General features: G+C 43.6%; 1 protein-coding gene across 1 annotated transcript in view; it reads right to left on the bottom strand.

Annotated features, from left to right (window-relative positions):
- The window catches only part of LOC148903084 (ERC protein 2-like), a 189666-nt gene that overhangs the window by 79761 nt on the left and 91661 nt on the right, over positions 1-18244 (bottom strand). Inside the window, exon 11 of the mRNA XM_088996190.1 lies at positions 1732-1879. Coding sequence (XP_088852316.1) covers positions 1732-1879 — 148 coding nt within the window. The remainder of the gene's footprint in view (positions 1-1731; positions 1880-18244) is intronic.

Here is an 18244-nt window from a genome sequence, read left to right as displayed (position 1 = left end):
TCTGTTTGTAGTGTGTTTGTGTGTGTCTGTATGCGTGTGCGTGTGTATGTGTATGTTTGTGTGTGTGTATATGTGTGTGTGTGAGTGTGCGTGTGTGTTGGTATGCATTCCTGCCCAACATTATACCTTTTCCAGTCAAAGCGATTAAGACACAGTGACTCCGCTTGAAGCAGACGATGGTATTACATTTTTACTGTCCTCGGAAAAAGCTAAATTCATACATCCACAGAGAAGAGAAGCATTTTGGGGGGCATCTTTCACAAGGTAAAGACCACTGTGAGGAAGCCCAAGAGGCAACATATTGATTCTGATTCTCCTGTGGAAGTCTAAATATTACACTGTCTGTGTGGGGGATGTACTGTGAGTCTTTGAACCTCAAATGGTAGTTGGATATCTAAGAAAGCAGACACACACACACACACACACACACACACACACACACACACACACACACACACACACACACACACACACACACACACACACACACACACACACACACACACACACACACACACACACACACACACACACACACACACACAATACGCCAAAAGTTGTTGATGGAGAGGTCAGACGGGGCACTGCTATCTGTAAATCTATCTTCTCCAGATCCTTTTGGCCTCAGAGTCCCATAATTCGTTGGCATTTCCTGGTCGGTTTCTTTCTTCGATCGCTATTGACGATTTCAGAGGGAAATTTTACCCTTCACATATTACTACTGTGTCCAATGCCATCACATGAAGAGATTTAGTTCCATGCTTTAAGGCGCTCAAAGGATTGCCTAGCAAATGAGTGAAGTGATAATTCCATGGATATCTCTCTCTACACTGTATATACATATGAATGTTGTGACTGTCGAAACATTGCAATTAACAACCCAGATCAAATACAGCCCATGTCATCGCAAGAAATAACCATGACAGGAAAACATGAGGAATGCAACGGTGATAAACAGGTAATGAGATTTCCCTGAATCACCTTTAGTGCAGTGCCTGGGAATTGTTTACGAGGCAGATACAAAAATGTTGGTGGGGGCACATTTACCATCTTTTGACTTGAAAATTCTCCACGATTCCCAGAAACCCCTCCGATTCAGGACACAGGTGGATGCTGTTGGATGATTACTGCTCGTGTTCATTTTGTTTCCATTGGCCATGTGGTTTGACCATGCCCTAATAAACTACATACCTCGACTGGCATTGGGTTTTACAGAACAAAAAACAATGGTCAATCAGGGAAATAGTTGATGACATTTAACATATGTTTCACCAGAAGCTATCAGACAGGACGCTGCACTAATGACTCACCCATGAGTCAAACGACGGTCTGCATTACTTAGACCTAATTGCACAAACACCACTGCCATATAAACTTATTTTGCCTGAATATGGAACCACAGCCCCTTCTCGGTTTGTCGTAGGAAGATTGCGCACAAAAATGTGGTTGGTGATGGAAGAGCCTATTCTGTTTACAACAAATTATTAACTTATGCATGTTCTTGGTTTGAGAGTACAAAGTTTGCCCGTGAGGCTGCAATGCAGGGATGGCCTGCCGATGCACAGCAGGTTTGTATTTGCCATTCCGCTTTTATTTAGAAAGCCGCAATGCACTTAATTGTGACCACAAGGTGAGCCTCCACATCAATCACATCCTAGTCACCCATTTCGACCACAATGCCTGCATGTCTGCCAAATTCTTCATATAGCTTGGCGTATGCGCCACTCGTACCTGTTGTTTTAGTTGGTGCATGAGACGGTCCTTCTGTCGTTTTAAAGCCATCACCTCCTCTTGGGCTTTTCTTCGCTTTGAGGGAGACAACTCCAGGAGGGCTATGTTAGCATCCTTCTCGCTGATAGCTGCCAGTAGAGCTTGCTGCCTGAGGAAAATATAGTTCAAACACAAGGCGGGGGATTTTTTAGCCAAGATGGGGGCGACGGATGATATTGAGGCGTACCTGCATACATTTGAAGCAACAGTCACTCGAGAAAAGTGGCCCAAGCAGCAGTGGGTGGGATTGCTTGCACCCTTCCTGACAGGGGAATCACTGAATGCTGTCCTGGACTTGACCGCAGACAGAGCAGAAGACTACGACTATTTAAAAGCTGAAATTCTCAGCAGACATGGGCTCACCAAGTTCGGGATGGTACAGCGCTTCCACACCTGGACTTTCCAGCCAGACCAATCTCCACGGGCACAGATGCATGAATTGGCCCGCATCGCACGGAAGTGGCTGGAAACGGAAAGGAGCACGGCCGCTGAGGTGGTCGAGGCCATTGTCGTGGATCGCTACTTACGAGCCCTGCCCTATGAGGCGAAAAGGATAATCAGTCAGCAGTCGCTGACTACTGCGTGTCAAACAGTGGCAGCGGTGGAGCAGTAACAGGCCACAGCGGAGATGCTGCGAACGACCAAGAGGCAAACCGGCAACACATCCCCACCCCGGACTGAAATGGCCCGCCCAAAGTTGCCCAAGCCCGCCAACACAGCCAAGATTGCTCCAGGTGGTGCCAGAGGTCCACCCAGGCAGTGGCGGACGCCCAGAGGCACCGAAACCAGACGATGCTACAGATGCGGAGAGACGGGACACATCACATGGCAGTGTGGAAAACCAACGGAAGAGTCCATGCCGTCCGTTGACTCTTCCAGTGCCCACCCTGCTCATTATGCCTCCCTCCTGGGGGGGGAGTGACAGCTCACTAACAAGGCCCCCCACCTGTCCGGTGACAGTGAATCAACAGGATGTTGAAGCCCGGCTGGACTCCGGAAGCCTGGTCACCTTGGTGCGCCAAACGCTGGTCGATCCAACCAGGTTGTCTCCAGAGAAAACCCTTCCAGTCTCCTGCGTCCACGGAGACACCAGAGAGTACCACACTACTGAACTCACCATTACCACAACCAAGGGAATCATCCGCACGGTAGCCGGTGTGGTTGAATCTCTCCCTGTCCCCCTCCTGATTGGACGCGACTGCCCGGCCTTTCACCCACTGTGGAGAGAAACACAGGAAAGACTGGGCCGACTACCTCGGAAGGGGAGAGGTAAGACGCGTGTAGTGAATACCCAAGCCTACCCCTCTGATTCACTCTCCCCAGCCTGTGCTCTCCTAGGGACAGCAGATGCACCACCGGAGACGGAGTCTGGCCCAGAGACCGCCGAGGAAACTCCAGCCCCAGAAAATCTCCCGGCTTCCAGTAGTGATGAGAACCCAGGGACTCAGAAGCTGCCTCCTCTAACAGGCCGGTATGGTACAGTCCAGTTACAGGATCCTACCCTTGCCAACGCCATGAAGAATGTGCAGGTTTTAGAGGATGTAGTACTGGGGGAAAGGACAAGCCCCACATACCCCCATTTTGCGGTTGATCGGGGGCTATTATACCAAGTGACGAAGCAAAATGATGAAGTACGTGAACAACTTCTTGTACCACAACCACACCGAGCTACAGTACTGGACTTGGCACACACACACCTGCTAGGGGGACACCTAGGGGTCGAAAAGACAAAAGAGAGAATCTTGCAACGGTTCTTCTGGCCAGGGGTGCACAAGGATGTGGAGAACTATTGTCGTTCTTGCCCTGAGTGACAACAGGTGGCGCCCAAGCCCACATACAGAAACCCGCTCATTCCCTTACCCATCATTGAGACCCCTTTTCAGAGGCTTGGGCTGGACATAGTCGGACCTCTACCAAAAAGTGCTAGGGGACACCAGTATATTTTGGTTATGATGGATTATGCCACTCGGTTCCCAGAAGCTGTTCCCCTCAGAAAGGCTACCACAAAGCAGATCGCAAAGGAACTGTTTGCTCTCGCCAGCCGGGTAGGGATCCCAAAGGACATACAGATCGACGAGGGAAGCCCCTTTATGTCCAAGATCATGAAGGACCTGTGTGCCCTGCTCAAGGTCAAGCAACTGAGAACCTCCATCTACCACCCACAGACAGATGGATTGATAGAACGATTCAACAAGACACTCAAGGCCATGATGAGGAAAGTTATCAAAGAAGATGGCCGAAACTTGGATCAACTGCTCCCGTACTTGCTGTTTGCCGTGAGGGAGGTACCACAGTCTTCTACCGGTTTCTCACGCTTTGAGTTGTTGTACTCTTACAGACTCCGGGGACTGCTGGATATCGCCAAAGAGGCTTGGGAAGAGCAGCCGTGCCGACAACGTACCCTCATCGAGCATGTGGGGGACATGCGGGAAAGGATGAGGGCCATTTATCCAATAGTGCGAGAACACATGGAAGCGGCCCAACGACAGCAGCAAGCCTCCTACAATAGACCTGCCCAGCCTCAAGAGTTCAAGCCAGGGGACAGAGTGCTGGTCTTGGTGCCAACCGTGGAGTGCAAGTTCCTGGCATCCTGGCAGGGGCCCTTTAAGGTCATCGAACGCGTGGGGGAGGTAAACTACAAGGTGAGGCAACCTGGTAAGAGGAAACCTGAGCAGATTTATCACGTTAACCTCCAAAGAAGTGGCATGCCAGAGAGGCGCTGTTTAGTTGCCTACCCCCCAGCGAGGCGAAGGAACCGGCCAGAGAAGACGTCCAGATGGGTCCAAATTTGTCCCCACACCAACGCCAGATGACCCTCGAATTGGTTGAGCGTAACCAAGACGTCTTCTCCTCCATACCTGGACACACAGACGTGGTGCAACACGAGATACGCACCATGCCTGGAAAAACAGTACACCAGCGTCCATACCGTGTGCCAGAGGCCCGTAAGACAGCTATACAGGAGGAGATCAGGAAGATGCTGGAACGTCTTCAGTTTTACCTCAGAAGAGACTTTATTTTGATTTAAGTATTGGAAGAGACACTATTCACACCTTTGTTGCTTGTGAATCCCCCCTGAAACCTTTGATTAAAACCTTTGTTTGTATCCAAACCTGTCACCCATTGCACTTCTTGTCCTGTCCCGCTGAGAACCAGTCTCTCATGATATCACAATACATACATACATACATACATACATACATACATACATACATCGGCACACAGATCTGAAAATGGCATCCAGGCCTCACTGTGAATTGAGCCATATGAAACAGATCCAGATGGCACAACTCCGAAAAAACAGTGCAGCTGTTGGTGTAAACATCACAGCTCAGCCCACAGCTAAACCTTGGGTCAAGCCCCACCTAATTCTGAAGTTTAACCTGATTAGTACACAACGACATTAACACATGACTTCAACGACACAGCTGAGGCAAATCTTGAAAAAGTATTTCCAGTGCTTTCCTCAAGCCTCGAATCAGATCTGTTTGTAGTGTGTTTGTGTGTGTCTGTATGCGTGTGCGTGTGTATGTGTATGTTTGTGTGTGTGTATATGTGTGTGTGTGAGTGTGCGTGTGTGTTGGTATGCATTCCTGCCCAACATTATACCTTTTCCAGTCAAAGCGATTAAGACACAGTGACTCCGCTTGAAGCAGACGATGGTATTACATTTTTACTGTCCTCGGAAAAAGCTAAATTCATACATCCACAGAGAAGAGAAGCATTTTGGGGGGCATCTTTCACAAGGTAAAGACCACTGTGAGGAAGCCCAAGAGGCAACATATTGATTCTGATTCTCCTGTGGAAGTCTAAATATTACACTGTCTGTGTGGGGGATGTACTGTGAGTCTTTGAACCTCAAATGGTAGTTGGATATCTAAGAAAGCAGACACACACACACACACACACACACACACACACACGCACACGCACACACACACACACACACACACACACACACACACACACACACACACACACACACACACACACACACACACACACACACACACACACACACACACAATACGCCAAAAGTTGTTGATGGAGAGGTCAGACGGGGCACTGCTATCTGTAAATCTATCTTCTCCAGATCCTTTTGGCCTCAGAGTCCCATAATTCGTTGGCATTTCCTGGTCGGTTTCTTTCTTCGATCGCTATTGACGATTTCAGAGGGAAATTTTACCCTTCACATATTACTACTGTGTCCAATGCCATCACATGAAGAGATTTAGTTCCATGCTTTAAGGCGCTCAAAGGATTGCCTAGCAAATGAGTGAAGTGATAATTCCATGGATATCTCTCTCTACACTGTATATACATATGAATGTTGTGACTGTCGAAACATTGCAATTAACAACCCAGATCAAATACAGCCCATGTCATCGCAAGAAATAACCATGACAGGAAAACATGAGGAATGCAACGGTGATAAACAGGTAATGAGATTTCCCTGAATCACCTTTAGTGCAGTGCCTGGGAATTGTTTACGAGGCAGATACAAAACATGTTGGTGGGGGCACATTTACCATCTTTTGACTTGAAAATTCTCCACGATTCCCAGAAACCCCTCCGATTCAGGACACAGGTGGATGCTGTTGGATGATTACTGCTCGTGTTCATTTTGTTTCCATTGGCCATGTGGTTTGACCATGCCCTAATAAACTACATACCTCGACTGGCATTGGGTTTTACAGAACAAAAAACAATGGTCAATCAGGGAAATAGTTGATGACATTTAACATATGTTTCACCAGAAGCTATCAGACAGGACGCTGCACTAATGACTCACCCATGAGTCAAACGAGTAAAAAAGGGCCCAAGAATATTCATTTCAGAGATGACACAGATCTTCGCATCGTGTTCTGGCATCAACAGTGTGACTCATGGCGATGTAATTATGTAATGAAGCCTAACAGAGGAGTTTGAGGGAGCAATGACATGTTGGATGTGTAACTGTTCGGTCGATTTGTCCTACTCTGCAGGTTCAGAGGGAATACGCGTAATCATGCACATACAAGCTGATATTCAAATCTGTCCCCCGTATCCAATTAATATTTCTAATGTAATCTCATACAGGGCAAACCGGTGGTCCAGTCATTGCATTGACCTCACAGTGCAGAGGTAAAATTCCAGCTACAGCCGCCCTGTTTGAGGTTGAGCCGTGCGATCGACTGGCTCCCTTTGGAAATGCACAAATCAATAACAATAGACAAAAACACAGATCTAGCATTCCGTTGCTGCAAACATTGCGTGTTTCAAGGAAAACTTTATACAAAATTTTGGTGTGGATGAGATCGAGGTTGTCTCAGAATCTCTGTTACATGAGGTTGCAGTCAGGCCGCTCAACTCGTTGTTTCACAACAAACTCGAAATATATGAGTGAAGCTATTTGACACTCTTTTGTGATTCAGGGCAGTAAAAATAAACATGACTTGACAAAATAAGGTGCATTTAAATTAAGTTCAACAAAGGTTTTCACATTGGATTCCTACTTCCAACAAAATGCTTGACTGTCCGGTTGAGAGGAATTTTCTGAAGGCAGACATTGTGTGTTGGTTGTGGCTTTGGGAAATGAGATCATTAGATGTGTGCCTATGGCTGCAATGACAGAAACAGTTTGGAGGAGTCTCTACATACACACTGGTGGCAATTACTTCAACAGCCTATTCTGCCTTGGTAACTTACACACAGGAAATCGAGTGAGTTAGTCAAGAGTCTGTGAAAAATAAGATAAGTAGAATAAATAAATAAGAAATGATTCTTCGTGAAGGTGATCTTTTTTTTAAATTCATAAGGGTCTTACAGTAGGTTGATTAATTACAATTATCAAGAGTTGTGTTCTCTCACATTAGAACAATTCGAAGCACACCAGTTGAGAAATCTCACAGACAAGGCTTTGACAAGAAACTTCCCCTGACGGATGTGTTGTCTGCTGCAACTGGGTCCAAATTTAAGATTTCTCTCTCTTTCTGTCTCTCTCTCTGTCTTTCGCCATCCACCCTCTTAACATTAATAGGCTGCTGTGCGTTTGTGTGTGCTCATATGGTTACTCCCATTCGTGCCGGTATTTGTGTGCGCATGGGTGTGTGTTCTGACATGGGGATCGGCGCAGCTAATCACACCATTAATCTTTGCTTGTGTGTGGGTTTTCTTTGGGTACTCTGGTTTCCTCCCATAATCCAAAAACATGCATGGCAGACTGATTGAACACTCTAAAGAGAGACACAGTAATTTCATCTGTGCTTTATGTCATGCATATTAGCATATTTGACAATAAAGCTGACTTTGACTTTTGACTAAATTATTCCTTGGTGTGAGGATGACCGGGGATTGTTTTGCGCGTGTGTGAGCCGTGCGATCGACTGGCTCCCTTTGGAAATGCACAAATCAATAACAATAGACAAAAACACAGATCTAGCATTCCGTTGCTGCAAACATTGCGTGTTTCAAGGAAAACTTTATACAAAATTTTGGTGTGGATGAGATCGAGGTTGTCTCAGAATCTCTGTTACATGAGGTTGCAGTCAGGCCGCTCAACTCGTTGTTTCACAACAAACTCGAAATATATGAGTGAAGCTATTTGACACTCTTTTGTGATTCAGGGCAGTAAAAATAAACATGACTTGACAAAATAAGGTGCATTTAAATTAAGTTCAACAAAGGTTTTCACATTGGATTCCTACTTCCAACAAAATGCTTGACTGTCCGGTTGAGAGGAATTTTCTGAAGGCAGACATTGTGTGTTGGTTGTGGCTTTGGGAAATGAGATCATTAGATGTGTGCCTATGGCTGCAATGACAGAAACAGTTTGGAGGAGTCTCTACATACACACTGGTGGCAATTACTTCAACAGCCTATTCTGCCTTGGTAACTTACACACAGGAAATCGAGTGAGTTAGTCAAGAGTCTGTGAAAAATAAGATAAGTAGAATAAATAAATAAGAAATGATTCTTCGTGAAGGTGATCTTTTTTTTAAATTCATAAGGGTCTTACAGTAGGTTGATTAATTACAATTATCAAGAGTTGTGTTCTCTCACATTAGAACAATTCGAAGCACACCAGTTGAGAAATCTCACAGACAAGGCTTTGACAAGAAACTTCCCCTGACGGATGTGTTGTCTGCTGCAACTGGGTCCAAATTTAAGATTTCTCTCTCTTTCTGTCTCTCTCTCTGTCTTTCGCCATCCACCCTCTTTCCTTCCTTCCTTCCTTCCTTCCTTCCTTCCTTTCTTTCTTTCTTTCTTTCTTTCTTTCTTTCTTTCTTTCTTTCTTTCTTTCTTTCTCTGTTGTGTTTATATAAATGGGGTTGATTGTGGATTTTCCTGCGATCCAACCCTCTGGTAATAGTCCTAAATTATATATGCTCACAGACAAAAAAAACAGCATCTGTTGATGATGAAGCCATAACCTCCTTGGCAGAGGTAATCAGGAGCATGTCAATGCATGGTTATGTGTGGGTTGACTTTTGTAGAAGAGGAGGAGAGAGGGCACATTCAAATTGCACTTTGGGCTCAATTAAAAATCGACCTGCATTGGAGTGTTTTTATTCCATGATTTAAATCCCTGCAGTAATAACTCAATTGCAAAAATAAACACACTGAGCCCCGACTAAAGTCTCACTGGCCTGGGACTCTCCGTTTGGTGTTTTTAGTACAATTATCCTTGCACCGCATCCGGATTCTCCCATTCAAGAACATTAATAGGCTGCTGTGCGTTTGTGTGTGCTCATATGGTTACTCCCATTCGTGCCGGTATTTGTGTGCGCATGGGTGTGTGTTCTGACATGGGGATCGGCGCAGCTAATCACACCATTAATCACACAGCAGCTCTGACGTGACACTTTTCGTCTCCACACACCTTCACTGTTATTTCTTTTCGTGCTCACTGTAATGGGAACGCACAAAAACTTATGCGCATACAGACCAACATTGAATCAGAGAATTTGCATTCACCTGAACGCAGCCTACGCCGGACAACTTTTCAATATTGGGCCTGTGTCATTGCACTATTACGGTCTGAACATCTTTGAGAAAATACAAATAACTCAAAAACCAGTAACAACATTAATTGCCCACGACCAGAGTGGGTGCTGATCTCGTGAACTCCTGTGATGAAAGATTCTTGATGAGTAAATTGTAAGTTTAAAGAAGGCGTCAGTGTGTCATGAGCATGGGCCATTAATTTCAGCAGACATCCAGGAAGCAGCCATCTTTACAGCATACTGCCAGGTTCAAACTATAAAACTCAGGTTGCCGCCATCCCATCTACAACTCACCTGTATTTTCTGCATGAAAGCACAATTTAAGAGGCTTACCTACATACAATGGGGCGGGGGTAGAGGCGTTGTATCTCTTCAAACCCCATTCTCGAAATCTATTCAGCAATTCAACCTGGAGACTCGGGTATTGAAAGGCAAACAAAAATAGAAAGAAAATGTTTTGCAATGTTTAAAGTAAACACAAGTTTGACGCAAACTGGATGAATTAATCAAATATTGCTACACAACCATTGTTGAACAGGTATTTTCAATTACTTTTCCCGGTTAAACATTGTTTTATCACAAAAGGATAATCATCATGATGTCATAAGTGAGTACGTATGTTGCAACACATCTGGAACTGATTCAAGTGAAACAGCTTCCTGCTCCAAATATAGTGAGCCAATGCTGTGTAGACTGGCATTTCTTTCATTATTAATTGTGCCTTTGGAGCCTTTGAGATAGATCCCAGAATCAATTACGCCCCTCCAGTTTGTAAAGGAGCTGAGCAGAGTGCAGCACTGTCTCTCTGTGTGGTGCACTCAGACAGCTGCCATTGGGGTATGCTGACTGATGTATTTCTAAAACAGTGAAAAGCATCATGATTCTGATTAGGTGACAAACAAACTCTGTATGCCACGTCCTCAATATATGAATCTGTGTCCACAGAATACAAAGCGTCACAATGTGACGAATATGCCCATTGAATCAAATGAATTTGAATGACTATAGGGGCCCCAATGTGAAAGACTAGAATTCATTATGAGGTCGACACACACAAGACATGCTTGATCACATTTTACAAAAATAACAATTTTGCTTTCCGACCCTCAGGTCTCACTCCCTGCTTAAATTACACTTGCCGTATCTCTGACCAACAAAGGAGTATCTTCATTTCCTGTCCGGTGGAAAGAGTGACAATGAAATGTTGTTGTCATGACAAGTACATGATCGATCTTCATACAAGTCAGACCCTGTGCACTCAGAAGTCATAAGGCGCTGTAATAAGACACTAGATAAATCCTCTTGCTGAAATTTCAGAATCAACGCTTTTTTTAGTTGTTTTGGTTTTCCTCTCATGTCTATTCAATAACAGTTATTGGAGAAAAATAATAAACATTGAACTCATATGTAAAGCGGAGACTCTGTGCACATGTTGATTTCAAGAGTGTACAGACGTCTGCACATACTGTAGTTGGGACTGACATCTTATTTATAAGTGGGTGGATACCTTAGTCCAAGCACTTGGTACAACATGTGATTCCAATTGAACTGTAATGGGCCCAGGACATATTGAGACATTTGTTTCTACATCAGTGGGAGATGGATGGTTAGAATACATGACCGTGTGACTGGAGGTGAAAGGAAAAGGAGGTCAGAAATGGAAAGAAAATACAAATGACATGAAGAAAATTACCCCCTGTAAGGGAGATGTGAGGGGGGGGGGTTGGTATTGAGGACGAAAGGATGACAAATGAGGAGATAGGACTTCGATGAAGACATCTTGGCTGTGGAACTGCTGTTGACAAACTGCAATGTCACAGGGTAAATCAGACATGAGCAGGCTGGACCCATCTCGGAAAGATTGAGGCTTAAAAGAGCGAAACAAAGGTAACGGAACTTTAACACATTCATATTGGTGAATGGGAAAGGCAAAGTTAATGAAACACACGTTACAAAACGGCCATGAAAAGATAAGGTGAAGAATGAAAAAAAATTTGAGTAACATGAGGGAAATCATGCAGGGAAGTAGAGGAGGGAAACGTCTGTGTAAGCTCTCAGTCGTACAGGAGTGGTCTATCGATGAAAAGGTTTCTTCAGCCGTCATCTGTACTTCTTGTACTTCTTATCCAAGAAACTTCGTCAGCAAACTAAAGTCTTACTGGTAGTTTAGGCTGAAACTACCATTTCTAGACTTAAAAGGGAAAGGACACATTGAGATATACATGTCTTTCCAGCATAAGGAGAATAAGATCTTAACTTTGAATGATCCTTACACAGAAACGATGTGTAACTTTAGATGCTAGATGTCGTGCTTACTCAAATGTACGCAAACTGACTTATCAAAGGTCCTTTCATCATTCCCTCTTGAACAGAGACATACAATTATCCATCAAATTGTAAGCCCATTGTGTTTAACTGAATCAGAGAGCCCCACTTTCCAATTGAGCCGTATATATATATATGTATATATATATATATATACACATATATATACATATATACACACACACACACACACACACACACACACACACACACACACACACACACACACACACACACACATATATATATACATATATATATACATACACATATATATATATATATATATATATATATATATATATATATACATATATATATACATACACATATATATATGATAATATGATAACATATGGCTACTCAAAACTGGGGCAGTTTGTGTGTGTTTCCACTTGACTAATAAAATATACAACCCACTTACTCTGCTCACTCCCACTCCCTTACTGGTGCTCTGACCGACTGTTTTAATTGAAAGGGTATGTATCAGTTTTACAGGAACAAGAGGGAAAACATGAGGGGACAAAAATCAACAAATCTGCCAAAAGTAGCCAAATATTTAGAGTGGGAGCAGAGATGAGGAGAGGTGGCTTACTGCTCCCAGAGATGAGCTGGACCAGACGGGCCATCGATGCATTCCAGGCAAGAATAAGATAGAGAGACACAAACACAGAGCGAGACCAGGTGGCCTTGTGTGTACCAATGCAGATTAACGACACAGCAAGAGTTTTCTAACATTTGTCCCCAAACTAAACTACTCGGTCCAACTATTGACAATATTTATCATACATACCAAGATATACGGAAGCACTTTATTCACTGAGTTTCACATGACCAACTAGGTGGAAAAAAGCAAACAAACATTAAATTAAAGTGTCAGTATAAATGACATGATTGAGTAAAAAGCTTGGTGACAAAGATAATCATCATAAATAGATGAGAGATAAATGGAAAAATACACGGAATGTATCTTGCACGAATGACTTCCATTTTAAAGGTCAAACTCAATAAATATTAAATGCTATCAAATGTGAAACTTGGGTGAACTACAATTCAACATTGAAGTATTTTGCTTTCATACTAAATGACAAATTATATGAACCAAACACTGTCTAAATGCCGTTGAAAGAAAACATGAATTGGTTAAAATTTAGTATAATGTAAAAATGAAGGAAGAAAGAGAGTGGCGACGAGACTTCTTCCATGCAACCATTCCATCCAGCCTTACACGGAAAGGCACGGATAAGACACAGCATGATAATTATTCAACTGCAAAAGTGTTGGTTGGTTTATTTTTCCACTGAGGACAGAGCCAGGTTGTCTGTGGTCTTCATGCTGCATACATCCTGAATCCGACTCCACATCTGAAGCAAAAATGTCAAGATTGAGATTGTGATACTGAAAAGTAAATAAGCACACAACTCAAAGCTGCTGCTTTTATTTGACAGCAGCTCTCACTTCCAGGTTCATTTGATAACCCTTATAGGATCAGCAAAGGCTCGAGTGGATCCATGCTATAAACCTGCATAAATAAATGGATAAGCTCGTTCGAACACCAAGGAAGTGAAGTCCCCTCAAACTCTCGAGAGAGACTCTGCTTTTTACATCAACTCAAGTTTAGCATAAATGAAATGTTGGTCCAAGTTTCTGATATAGTCTTGCACGGGCCTCCTCCACAAACTAAACAAAATGAAGTCTGACCAAAAACTTGGCAGAAAAGCAATTTCCTTCATGTGAAGTTGGTTTTCGTACTTTATTGTTTTGCAGGTTTTGATCCCCAAGCAACAAACCACGTGTAGCAGGAGCCTCTAAATACCGACACTGTGTTGCCAACTCATCCGGGAACCTACATTTTGATATTGTTGCAAAATTCCAAAGTTGAGATCAAGTAATAGCATGTAAATTCATGGAAGAAATAGCCTTTCAAACACATAGAATACAGTGAAAAAAACTGATTTTACTCAATTGTAGTGCCGCACAAAATCAAATCATCTTGCTGAGTCAAAATTGAGGATGGCTGTCAAACTAGCTCGCCCATGACCATTATGAGGAAAAGAGGAATAGAAAATGAATGGATGCTGTGAAAGAAATGACAATGTTTCCTTCAGGTTTGCTACACTTTAATGAAACATTTTAAAATGAGCAAGTGGGCCTCTGCAATGAGACTGGTATTCTCATCTTACTCACCATCGACACTGAATCCAAAACTCCTTATGTATCTCTTGTCTAGCAAGAGAGACACAACAGGTCATTGAGCGGTCTCATTTATTTTGCTTGCCCACTATTACTTTACTTTATTCTGATCCATAGTGACCAATGCTTAAGTTCAACAAGGTTATGCAAACACGTTGAAACAGCAATCTCTAAGTACATATTACCCCGAAGCCTTGAATTAGCTTCTTTGCTCTCCTTGCTGTCCAGTTCTCCAGCCTTTCCTGTCCTCCAAACTATATCGGTCAAATTGGAAATACCCTGAAACCTCCAGACATGGGGCCCGTAGGCCTTAAAAATCAAGAGCAAGGAATGGTGTGGTGCCATGCCAGAACCAAGCAGACCTCCACTAAAATTGCACATGTTCGCACATAGATTATCAAAGATGGCCCAGTCTCGCAGTTCCTGAACGTGTCCTTAAAATTCCAATTGTAGAAGCTGGCAGTGGACCGTCGTTGAACCACAACTGACATGCGGTTGGATGGGAGGCCACAACACTTATTCCTAGGAGCCATGGTAATATACAGAACGAGGCACACAGCAGTTTAGCACCACAAGTTCACCAATCCCTTAGATAATGTTGTCCAGACTATATGATCCTTGTTTAGTTGAAAATATGGTTTGGGTTAAAGTGACAGATCAGTATCTGTGCGCCACAGTATGCAAAACATCCCAGACAATTGTGAAACCAACGAATGTGGTCACCGGAACACATGCTCGGTCTTTGCCCAGTGTGAGCATACTCTGCACTGTTGTTTGGTCTCGATTCACCTCAGTATTACCGTTTTGCTTGGAGCTATGATTGTCAGTTTTCCCGTCAGAGAGTAAGGAATAACTGAGTTCACACGAACATTCAACCTACACTATGTCGATCTTGTCATTATCTGGTTGGCGACCAATGGGGGGGCGCTGTCGGCCCCGCCTGCACCTGCACAGGTGCTGGTCGTCCCGATCAGATTGGCGACCAACGGGTAGCGACGTCAGCCCTGCCTGCAGCCTCGCAGGTGCTGGTCGTTTTAATCACTGACACTTAAAAGGACACCCGGCACGACCATCCGGTGTCGGTTCATTGTTTGCTGCATGTTTGTTGCATGCTTTGTCTGCAATTGCATGGATTGTATGCTGTGCATGTGTTTGTTTAACCTTGCCGGACTTTTACTTTTGGTCTTCTTTTGATACTTTGTATTTTTTCTGTTCAGATGATTTTGATGTTTTACATTTTGTTCCTGCTGACCTTTATTTTAATACAATTGGTCAACAACCTCCTGCTCCCTCCTGCCTGCTTTTTGGGATCCGCACCCGCCATCACCACCTCGCAAACCGTGACAGATCTAAGCTACAACCATTTGGTGTTCTTTTCATTTAATTTTTGTACGCGCAACAACTGGACCAGAAAGAAATCACTTTTAACGCTCTCAATCAGCCATCCCAAAAGTTGGACAATTTAGAAATTTTAACCAAGACTTAGTTTAAATAATATTCCCATTTTCCAGGAGGGTTCTCTTGAAATATATTCCAGTAAAACGTCTGTGTAAGCTCTCAGTCGTACAGGAGTGGTCCATCCATGAGAAGGTTTCTTCAGCCGTCATCTGTACAAATTTGAAGGTTTCGGACGTTTCGCCTCCTATCCAAGAGGCTTCGTCAGCGAACTAAAGTCTGACTGGTCGTATCGGCCCTATTTATATATCCCTAATGTCCAGACATGGCGGCGCCGGACACAGCTATGATAGGTCCCTACTCTCAGGTTGGGGGGAGCAGAGGACCACTCCCTGTGGCCCCACTGATTGTTCCTACATTCCTGACTAACGACTGGCCTATTTCCCCCACTCCCACCAGTATCACCTCATCAGCATTACGAATGTTGCCTAACCTGTTTTGCCTAAGCAGGCTATTGTATGAACGATCCAAATTGAACCTCACCCTACCAGACCGGTTTAATGAAGGATTTTGTTGTTTTATAAGAATCGCTTCTTTTACCCCCCTTTCAAACCATCTATGTTCTTTCGCAAAGATTTTAACCTCATTGTCGTCCAATTAGTGGTTGCTAGCCTTTAGGTGGAAATGTACTGCCGATTGAGGCCCACTTGTATTATCCCTGCGATGTTGATAAAGTCTTTTTTTGAGAATTTGTTGAGTCTCCCCAATGTACTGCTTTTTACATTTTTCATTTTTAACAATGTATTGAATAAACTACATTACTTTGTTTTTCGTTTGGTAGCCTATCTTTTGGATGCACTAATTTTTGCCTTAACGTGTTTATCGGTTTGAAATAAGTAGGAATTTTGTGTTGCCAATCTTTGTAATATATATGTATATGCTACTCAAAGCATCTTGACCATCTCTGCTTTGAGTTGAGGCACCAAGAAAAGCGCATCATGTTTGTCGAGAAAAATAAACACACCCACACCACATACGAACTAATATAGGCATCATTAAGTCTACTTTACAGTTCAAGTATTCAAAGCTAAAAATTAAACACAAAAAAACCTGCAATAAAGCTACAGAAGTGAAGCGGTAGAAGCAGGGTTTCGTATACACACAAACACACACACACACACACACACACACACACACACACACACACACACACACACATACACGGGCGTGCAAGCGTGCACGTGTGTTCACAGAAGATGAGATCAGGGCAATGATTAGAAGAGCACGTACCAGGTCCGGGCAGGTCTGCTGCATATTTAAACAGATCAGGGAGGGGATCAGTGGATCAGAGTGTCACATGATTAGCACTTGCTCTTTGAATGAAAAGTCGCTATTATTTCAATATCAATGCGAATAATATGACCCTTGGAAAGACACACATAGCTAAGGTGAAGCAAATCACTCAAAATAACACTGACACACACACACACACACACACACACACACACACACACACACACGCACACGCACACGCACACACACACACACACACACACACACACACACACACACACACACACACACACACGCACACACACACACACATACACACACACAAACACACACAAACACAGTCAGGCTGCTCTATAATCTGTGTAATTTATATGTAGGTAGAGCAGACAGATGATGCCTATGGTGCAATTGGTCTTGTCATTGCATTTTGCTAGTTCGGTGCAAATTTCTTTCAGAAGCAAAGTTGTTCTTCTAAGTAGAGGTAAGTATCACAGATATTGTTTATGTGAAGATTCAAAGCTACTGGAGGAAGCTGAATCGAACCTCTGAAGATGGAGGACCCTGATTCGCTGTGGCGACCCCTTGACGGGAAAAGTCAAAAGGAAAAGAAGAGGAGTCTCACAGTGGAGACATTTACATTTCACAGCAGCTAAGTTATGAAAGGCAAGAAAGAAGTAGAAAAGAAAATACAGGAGCTGCTGGAAATCCAGCCACTCGCGCCGTGCCATATTTTACAGGTGAATAGAAATTGCTGTTGAGGCAGTATGCAAACATTTTTAACTTCTGTTTCATGATGTCCACAAACATGCATCAATGTAAATGTATGCACAGTCGACGTGAACACAGACTAAACTCAGCCATCAAGCACTCAGCCAGCCCCCCGCACACCTGTTCTAGCTCAGGTCTGGTTTCTAATTAAGAGAACCGGTAGTTTGCAATGTCATGCATACTCCTCCTGACAGAACCACTGATTTCCACCTCGATAACACACTCAGGCACAGCCAATTAAACAAGCTCCCTGGGTGGGTTTCATCACGGTTAGTTTAACAGAGCTTTGCACTAGGACTTTCTGCTGTGTACTGTAGATATGTTTACAAACTGCCGGTTTGGTGGTGGTGAGACGTTTCCATTTGTTGCACCATGGCGTTCAAAATGGAATGGATGAAACACATGCTGGTGCATGAAGTGAAGAATTGAGGTTCTTTTCAATACGTACATTGACAAATCTATTGCGCACACCTGAAGTGTTCCCCGCGCTATTTAAAACTCAACGTCAAGTCACT

This window comes from Hippocampus bargibanti, linkage group LG01 (genome assembly GCF_051943395.1).
Source record: "Hippocampus bargibanti isolate YZ-2025 linkage group LG01, ASM5194339v1, whole genome shotgun sequence".
Taxonomy (NCBI): domain Eukaryota; kingdom Metazoa; phylum Chordata; class Actinopteri; order Syngnathiformes; family Syngnathidae; genus Hippocampus; species Hippocampus bargibanti.
This window is presented reverse-complemented; position numbering and strand designations above follow the sequence as displayed.